Below are 10,000 nucleotides of genomic sequence, written 5' to 3'. Positions count from 1 at the left end.
ATGGGTTTAGGGTTGTGGGTAGGGTATGAGGTAAAGTGTTCACATTGGGATTGATCTCAGCACTGACAATCGGAGCCGCCGGCATGATTGTCATCTGGGCAATGCTGTTGGCGATGTAGGGATTTGTGGATTGGATTGACGTCATTCCTTGTAGTCCTTGAGGTAAAGGTTGGAAATTGGGATTGTTCAAACTTTGATTAGCTAGTTGTTGGTGTTGGTGTTGAAAGTTCTGTTGAGTTGTTTGTTGGAAGATCTGTTGATGTTGGAGCTGCTTTTGTTGTAACAGCTGCAGCTGTTGTTGCTGTGACAGAAGCTGATTTGTGGAATTATTTATTTGATTGTTATTTAAAATATGTTGTGCATCATTGTTTGGATATGATCCGATTTGATTTTGAAATCCATATGCTTGGGTTAAAGGATTGGGCACAATTGGGGGAGTTGATGGTGAGATGACTGGAGAACCAGTTTGGTCTTGTCGCAGTGCCGTTGACTGTCCGAGAGGATTTTGAATCGGATTTTGACCAAATAGTGCCGCATTGTTCGTTAGAGGAGACAAGGGAGACTGAATGAGATTTGGATTAATGTTAGCTTGTCCTCCGACACCATTCACGAGACCTGTAGCAAAACTCTGCTGTTGTTGCTGTTGTAATTGGGCAGGCATCACGTTTAAAGTAGAAGGAATAATAGGTTGTGATGTTTGAACTCCAACAGTGCTTTGACCTGGAATAATGGCAGAAGACACTGCAACTTGATTGGTTGGAAATTGAGTTTGAACCGGATAAGGAAGTTGTCCGGCGGCCATGTTTGCATGACCTGTCGTTTGATTGGCTGCCATGCCGATCTGGGGGTGAACGGAAGGGGGGTGGCCAGGGACCCCTCCAGAGATGGACATATGCGCCATTTGGGAAGCGGCCATGTGAACATTCTGTGTATTAAGATTGGCACCCGGCTGCATATCTGAATTCATTATGTTAATTAAAACAGTTTTGATGTTCCAATATTCACAAACAAGATTTTAGATATCGATTGATTAATCGTTCATATCATTTAGTTTCACAATCCTTCTTTTCTTGACTTCTAATTCCCTTTTCTTGTCAAAAACTCTTCTTTTGTTATGAATTTCTTTCTCATTCTTCTTGCGTTGAGTACAATCGTATTTCGTGCCATGTTTGGAACAGTATCTGTAACGGGAACATGGAAATATGAGATATTATAAATAGAAGTAAATGTTTAAAATAACTATATCATGTTATAAAATGCTTGTGAAAGACAAGAATGGAGAAGAAGGTGGTAGTGGAGGAGGAGGAGGAGGATAATTTTTTTTTTAATTGAGCTTTATATAGCGCAATATCCACTAAATGTGCTCAAAGCGCTTTACAAGGGGTCCCTGGTCAACAGCAACATTTAACATGTAGGACGGGACATGCCGTCTGTAAGGCGATATTACAATTTTTCGGACAAAGACAACGCTGTTAACGGCCAGGTACTCATTTTACACCTGAGTACGGTGAGAGAAAGTGAGTAAAGAGCCTTTTCCAAGGACTCAAATATGCGCCGAGCGCGAGGCTCGAGGATAGGAGGAGAAGAGCCGAGCGAGGCTCGAACCAGGACCTTCCGATCCAAAAGCGAGTTTCGTATACCACAAGACCACATAACCGCACAAGAAAAAAGTTTTATTGCAAGGCAATGCAAAATGGCTTAATATTACACAAGATGAACACAACGTTTCAGACATTAAAAAATTCTCGATCTGAAAAAATTTAAGCCAATCAAAGTATAAGCAATCAAATAAAAAATCAATCAATATAAAATCAAATTAACCCATAAAACGAGGGATCGCTGAGCGCGTTGTGCATGGTAAGTGATAGGAAATGCGCCAGAATAGCGTTCATAAGAACTTAGTCGTATTCGTTTGAAGGTTTTTATAGGAATGATTACCAAAGAGGATGATGATGATAATAATGATGATAAACATATGATGATGAGGATGATGATGAGGATGATGATGGTTACAACAATAATGATACTGATAATATAGTGGTAATAATAATAATAATAATAATAATAATAATAATAATAATAATAATAATAATAATAATAATAATAATAATAATAATAATAATAATAATAATAATAATAATAATAATAATAACAATAATAATAATAATAACAATAATAATAATAATAATAATAATAATAATAATAATAATAATAATAATAATAATAATAATAATAATAATAATAATAATAATAATAATAAATGATGATGCTTTGTGACGTCAGATTATCAAAAAGTTGATTTTCACTAAAATTAGATTTTTGAGAAAAGAAGTAGACGTCTATCATTTAAAGATTTATTAAAATGTCTTTTACTCAGAGATGACGAAATTGGAATCGATTGAGCGGTAGACTTAAAGATTTCTTACACTTTTGCGTTTTGGAATTCGAAATTTGTTCCCAACGCGCACTCGGACCCTCGTGCAGTGATTTGGGAACACATCCGGAATTCCAAAAAGCAAGAGTGTAAGGGCTAACCCACACCGGAGACTGACTCCGACTAACCGGCACTGCCGTCCTCTGCCATTTTCAAGATAAAGACGTCGGGTACGGACAAAGTACTAAGAATAAAGAGAAAATCGCTAGACCTACCCATACCAAGCTCGAACCCCCCCCCCCCCCCCCCCCCCAAAAAAAAAATAATAAAAATAAAAAAAACGACAGAAAACGTCAGGTGCTTGGTATGTGAAGGTCTAGCGGCTTTTTCTCTTTATTTTTAGTAGTTTGTCCGTACCGACGTCTTTATCCGGAAGACGGCAGAGGACGGCAGTGCCGGGACGTCGGAGTCAGTCTCTCGTGTAGGTTAGCCCTAAGAATCGTATCTCACATTTTAAAAATAATTTTTACACTAAGATTTAAAATCAGTTTTTGTCATCTAGTACATCGCGACACATAATACCGTTTTTAGACGTTAGGTCACATACACACACACACACACACACACACAAACACAAACACATATATCGCTTTTCATCCAAGCGAGTTGTGAATCATTGTAAATTTTTTTTTTAAATGATAATAAAATAAAAATAATAAAACGCTTATGTTTCATTGACAACTACAACCATTAAAATCTATTCTCATTCACAAATACCTACTCGTCCCTGACAAAACGCATCATTTTCCAATTTTGTTCGGAATTAAAAATAAATAAATCCCAAAATAGTTCGAATATCGATGAATTAAGTTAACCCTATCCTTACCAGCCATTTTCAGGATTTTCCCCAAAACTTCACACTCAACTAAAACAAAATATATTTTTTATCACACAAACACAATAGCGGTAAAGTTTTTGCGATACATAATTTCTTTAGCAAAACATGCTCTACAACACACTGTGTTCATTTTCTTTAAATTTTATGATGTACAATTTGAATCAGAAAATGTTGGTTGTATCGTAACGGATGTGACGATTTTCCTATAGTTGGTAAGGAGAGGGTTAATGGCCATAATAAATCGACGTGCAGTTATTTCCAGGTCTGATAACCCAATTCATTATGGGCCCATTGTTGTAATGGAAATCTAAAAAAAAAATGATGCAAAATATTGTCCATTACAACAATAATGTTATACGTTAAACCAGGCCCATAAGGTTGTTCGGATGTCAGACCTGCATATATGTACATGTCGCCATAAATTAATCTATCTAGATAACTTTCCTTAATTAAACCTGAAATTTATTTAAGAAGTGTCATGCATAATGTTTTTGACAAGATGCGGATAATCTATTTTCAATTTATTACTAGATATTATTCACACATTTAAAAATCTGTCCAAAATGATAAATTTTAAAAAGGCGTTATTTTTTACGTGTACGAGAATACTGCCGTACTCTAAAAAAAAAAAAACCCATTTTCAAAATTTTGGCCAGAAAACTCATCCTTCGAATATCGATCGATTTAAATGACCCTCATCTTGGCAAAACCTCTAAAACCTGGGACTTCGCCTCATCTTGGCAAAACCTCTAAAACCTTGGACTTCGCGAAGTCCCAGGTTTTAGAGGTTTTGCCAAGATGAGGGCCATTTAAATCGATCGATATTTGAAGGAAGAGTTTTCTGGCCAAATTTTAAAATATGGGTTTTTTTTTTTTTCTAGAGTATGGCAGTATAGCAGTCATTAAAACCACCATCTTAAATTTTAATCTCTTCCTGTTTAAAAAAATGTACTGGTTTTACTTGAACCGGTTTGTTGGCCGTTGCTGTGTCGGCAAAAATAAAAAAATAAAAATTACCATGACAAAAAAAAAGGCGAAACGAAAACTACCATGGTCGACGTGTACATATATGCAGGTCTGACAGTCCATCCCAATTATGGGCCTTGTTTAACCCCCTCCTTACCACCTGCAGCAAAATCGCCACATTTGTTACGACACAATATGCATCTTTCAAATTCAGATTTATTTTGTACATCAGAGTCTTTGAACAATGATCTTTGTTTAATTAATAAGAACATAAAGTTGTTTTGTAGAGAGCTTGTTTGAGTTTAAAAAATCTATTTTTCTGCTGGGTAAGCCTGCCATTTTGGGAAAATACTGAAAGAGATCGGTAAGGAGAGAGTTGTGCGGCTAAGTGGTCTAGTTGTATGCCACTCGCATTCGGATCAGAAGGCTCTGGGTTCGAGTCTCGCGCTAGCGCATAGTTGAGTCCTTGGAAAAGGATCTTTACTCACATTCTCTCACTGTACTCAGGTGTAAAATGAGTACCTGGCCATTAACAGCGTTGTCTTTGTCCGAAAAATTGTAATATCGCCTAACAGGCGTCATGTCCCGTCCTACGTGTTAAATGTTGCTGTTGACCAGGGACCCCTTGTAAAGCGCTTTGAGCACATTTAGTGGATATTGAGCTATATAAAGCTCAATGGGTTTTTTTTTTTTTTTTGTTGTTGTTGCTTTTTTTTTAACATTGTTGTATAATGGACAATATTTTGCGTCATTTTTGAGATTTCCATGACAACAATGAGCCCATAAGGAAATGAGTTATCAGACCTGCAAATAAGTACATGTCGACCTTGTTCTAAAAGTGAAAGAACAAAATTGCTTGTATTTAAATTGAGTGAATGGGATTTTAAGATCTCCAAGCATTAGTATTTATAAGGCTTAGGGTTGGAGTTTAGCCCGGTTTCTGTATCGTAAACGGATGATGGAAAATTGCTTTGGAGAGCACGCTATTCAAATCTCAAGGTCTCTCTTTCTCTCTCTCTCTCTCTCTCTCTCTCTCTCTCTCTCCCACACACACACACACACTCTCTCTCTTCTCTTCTCTTCTCTCTCTCTCTCTCTCTCTCTCTCTCTCTCTTTCTTTATCTCTCTCTCTCTCTTTATCTCTCTCACTCTCTCTCTTATGTTCTTTCTCTCTCTCTCTTCCTCTTTATCTCTCTCTCTCTCTCTCTCTCTCTCTCTCTCTCTCTCTCTCTCTTCTAAAGCCACCATTCTCTCTTTGCATTTATCTATCTATCTATCTACCTACCTACTTACTTTCCTACCTATCTATCTATCTATCTATCTATCTATCTATCTATCTATCTATCTATCTATCTATCTATCTATCTATCTATCTATCTATCTGTCTGTCTGTCTATCTATCTATCTATCTATCTATCTATCTATCTATCGACCTATCTATCCAGCTATCTATTTTTCTATCCATCATCTATCTATCTATCTATCTATCTATCTATCTATCTATCTATCTATATATATATATATATATATATATATATATATATATATATATATATATATATATATATCGATCTATCTATCCAGCTATCTATCTTTCTATCTATCTATCTATCTATCTATCTATCTATCTATCTATCTATCTATCTATCTATCTATCTATCTATCTATATATCTATCTATCTATTTATCGATCTATCTATCCGGCTATCTATCTATCTGTATTTCTATCTTATTGCAATAGACAAAAATCCTGTCTAAAGGGTTGCCATGAATCTTAACATTCCGATTCAGAGAACCCAAGAAGAACTTCGAATCAATAAACCCTCATTAATAGTATTAATATGTATCATATTATGTGGTTGCCCAACTTTCTGTCACACTTTTGGATAGTTACATTGTCAAAACAGATAGATAGATAGATAGATAGATAGATAGATAGATAGATAGATAGATAGATAGATAGATGGATGGATAGAGAAATAGATAGAGAAATAGAAGGATAGATAGAGAAAGAGAGAAAGAGAGAGTGAGATATAGAGAGAGTGAGAGAAAATGAAAGAAAGAAAGAAAGAGAGAGAGAGAGAGAGAGGGAGAGAGAGAGAGAGAGAGAGAGAGAGAGAGAGAGAGAGAGAGAGAGAGAGAGAGAGAGAGAGAGAGAGAGCGAGATGAGTGGAGAAGGGATGAGGAGGTGGAGGGTTGTCTTTCCCTTTGTCCACTCTTAACACCTGAATGGGTGCTCGGATCGTAAACGGCCATTTTTGGTCTTTTTCTCTAGCAAAACAACCCTTTTCCAATTTGGCCAGAAAACTTTTACTTCGAATATAAACCGATAAGGATGACGTTTGACCTTCAAAATATGTCTAACTCCTTAAACTTCAAAGGAATGACAGGTTTTGAGAGCTTTTTTTTTACGTTTGGGAAAGGGGTGTGGGAGGGGGGGGGGGGGCATTTCAATCGTACAAAAATTCGAAAAAAAAAAAATTTCTGACCAAAATAAAGACAAAAAGTGTTTAGTCGTAGTACAGGATTATCGTCACAAAATTCCCTCTCACACCTCAGTGGGCACAAGCTGTCTTTGAATGTCCGCGTGAAGGAAAAATTCCTCTGTTTGTCCAGGGCAAAAATGATGTACTTACTTACTTTCTTTGCACTATGTTCTTATACCTGCCTACTATTACGAAAGATCTGTAGAATTACGAAATTTTGGCTCCAATATCTGAAGTTCATGGAGATAAAAAAATAAAGTGAATAGATGTGACTCATATATAAGGGAACAACACAAAACAAACAACGTTTCGGCCCTTGGCCTTCGTCAGGAGACAGTAAACACAAACACAAAAAATATGTAAATTTACAAAATATCACATTTTGTGAAATTTCACAAAATGTGATATTTTGTAAATTTACATATTTTATATTATATAATTTTACATATTATATTTTCACAAAATGTGATATTTTGTAAATTTACATATTATTTGTGTTTGTGTTTACTGTCTCCTGACGAAGGTCAAGGGCCGAAACGTTGTTTGTTTTGTGTTGTTCCCTTATATATGAGTCACATCTACTCACTTTATTTTTTTATCTCCATTTTATTGGCTCATTTAGGCACCTCTAGCTTTGGTTTTATCTGAAGTTCAAGAGCCAGCATCTCAAAGTCATTAAACCTTATTTAAAAATGAAAAGTTGGGGCCAGACTAATTAATTTTAAGGATTTTGGAAGTGTTAAAATTTAATCCTTGTGGGAGTAAAGTTCTGATTTTTTTTTTAGCGAACTATAGATAGTATGCGCTTGGCTAAGAAGCTCATAACATTGCCAACCGGAAGTATAACGGACCAACACACAACTGTGTGTATCCATGAACGCTTATAGTCAGGTTAATACAGTTCAGTGAGCATTACTCATAAACGCGGATGGCAAAAAACAATAACAAAGACCTGAGTGACGTCATCTTCGAACTATCTATAGCAAACCTGTCTAGTACTACGGAAAATTCGTAAAAATACGAATTTTTGGCTTCCGGTAAAGAGGTTCACAGGTCTCTTTGACACAATAAATCATGTTGATAAGGACAGTCTAGCTTCTTAGAACCTCTATTCAGGACGTCGGACCGTTTTTGGACCATGCTGAGAGCAAATTGATTATTTCTAAAGCTATTTAAAGTGAATTCTTCTCTTTTTTTCCCCTTGGAAACTACGATTTTGTGAGATTTCAAGTTGGCAGATCTGCTATATATAGATAGTATGCGGTTGGCTAAGAAGCTCATAACATTGCCATCCGGAAGTATAACGGACCAACACACAAAACTGTGTGTATCCATGAACGTTTATAGTCAGGTTAAAACAGTTCAGTGAGCATTACTCATAAAACGCGGATGGCAAAAAACAATAACAAAGAACTGAGTGACGTCATCTTCGAACTATCAATAGTGACTACAATTTATATCTCTAAAATATTACGAATTTCCAAGTAGACAAGTGTGAGATTCTGATACCCTGTTTGTAATGATGATAATAATGATAATAAAAGCAATCACGATAGATAAAGGTAAAGTCTGAGCAGATCACAAGGGGCAGCGTGGCTCAGCGGTACGGTCTTTGCTTCATAAACTAAAGATACTAGAGTTCGATCATCCGCCGCTGCGCTGTGTGTCGTCTTGAGCAAGTCACCTCGCCCTAGCTCAATTTGCGGCGCTGCACTGCAGTTGACGCCTGGGTTATTCCAGTCTTCCCTTGGAATCGACTCTAGAGACAAATTTCCCCTATGGGATGAATAAAGGGAATTTTATTATATGTTTATTATTTATGATGTTGATTACCCCCCCCCCCCCCCTCTATGACGTGCACCACACCCTCGCTCATTTTGCGGCACTGTACTGCGACTGACGCCTAGGTTATTCCAGTCTTCCCTTGGAATCGACTCTAGAGACAATTTTTCCATATGGGATGAATAAATGGAATTATATTATATTTTTATTATTTATAACGTTGATTGTCCCCCTCTATGACGTGCACCACACCCTCGCTCATTTTGCGGCACTGTACTGCGACTGACGCCTAGGTTATTCCAGTCTTCCCTATGGGATGAATAAATGGAATTATATTATATTTTTATTATTTATAACGTTGATTGCCCCCTCTAGGACGTGCACATACTGCTTGCAGGTCTTGTAACCACAATGGCAAATCTGGGATTGATTTAACATTGTTGTAATGGACAATATTTTGCGTTGGTTTGAGAGTATTTCTTGGGCTTTGAGCTTTTATATAGCGCAATATCCATTAAACGTGCTCAAGGGGTCCCTGGCCAACAACAACACTTAAAATATAGGACATGACATGACGCCAGTGAGGCGGTATTACACTTTTTTTTTGCGGAAAGAGACAACGCTGTTAATGGCCAGGTACTAATTCTACACCTGAGTACGGTGAGAGAATGCATGTAAAGAGCCTTTTCCAAGGACTCTCAACTATGTGCCGAGCGAGGGTGTCATACCACAAGACCACATACGAGTAGATGGCATAAGCGTATGTTTACAGTCACAAATATGTCTGCGAGTTGAGCGGCTTTGTGGTCTTCTGGGTATGACACTCGCCTTTAGATCGGAGGGTCCAGAGTTCGAGTTCGACTCTGAGAGGCGCATGGATGTGTCCCTGGAATAAGCTCTTTACTCACATTCTCTCACCATACTCATAATATGTGACCCTTCGCCTCAAAACGGTATTAAGTCGGGATGGTTATGATATTGAAAATTGAATTTATAGCCAGAAATATCAGACTTTTGTTGAGTTTGTATGTTTTATTGAGGAGAATGGACACCGTATTTTGGGGTGCCAATGCCAACAATTTAGATTTTTGACTAGTTTAACATTAAATTCGGCTTTTAAGTGTATGGTTCGTTCCGACAAAATACCGTTTTGAGATGATGGGTCACATATGTAAAATGAGTACCTTAAACTCACTTAACACTAACACCGACTATATCCGTAGTTTACCCGGGTTGCTTTTACCCCATGCCTATTATTATTACATTTTTCTGAAACAAATTATAGGCGTAGTATCAAAGTTAATGTTCTTAATTTTTACATGTTAATTGTAGTTGAATTATACTATCTATGTAGGTACATGCTCATTATTAATACATTTTTTTCCAATTTTCAAAGTAGCAAAATCTCTAGGATTGAGTAAGTTAACAGGGTTGTCTCTGTCGGTGAAAAAATGCAATATCGCCTGACAGATGTGTCATTTTTTATAATTGTAC

General features: G+C 36.8%; 1 protein-coding gene across 1 annotated transcript in view; it reads right to left on the bottom strand.

Moving 5' to 3' along the window:
* Positions 1–10,000, bottom strand: part of LOC144975369 (uncharacterized) — a 27,193-nt gene that overhangs the window by 5,174 nt on the left and 12,019 nt on the right. Inside the window, exon 2 of the mRNA XM_078919374.1 lies at positions 1–1,181. This exon is cut by the window's left edge and continues 182 nt beyond it. Within this exon, the coding sequence (XP_078775500.1) occupies positions 1–967 (967 nt within the window). The 5' untranslated portion in view covers positions 968–1,181. The remainder of the gene's footprint in view (positions 1,182–10,000) is intronic.

This window comes from Berghia stephanieae, chromosome 6 (assembly GCF_034508935.2).
Source record: "Berghia stephanieae isolate SIO BIC M18660-M18661 chromosome 6, UCSD_Bste_1.3, whole genome shotgun sequence".
Lineage (NCBI taxonomy): Eukaryota > Metazoa > Mollusca > Gastropoda > Nudibranchia > Aeolidiidae > Berghia > Berghia stephanieae.
The sequence above is the reverse complement of the archived record's forward strand: the minus strand, read 5'-3'. Positions and strand labels throughout refer to the sequence as shown.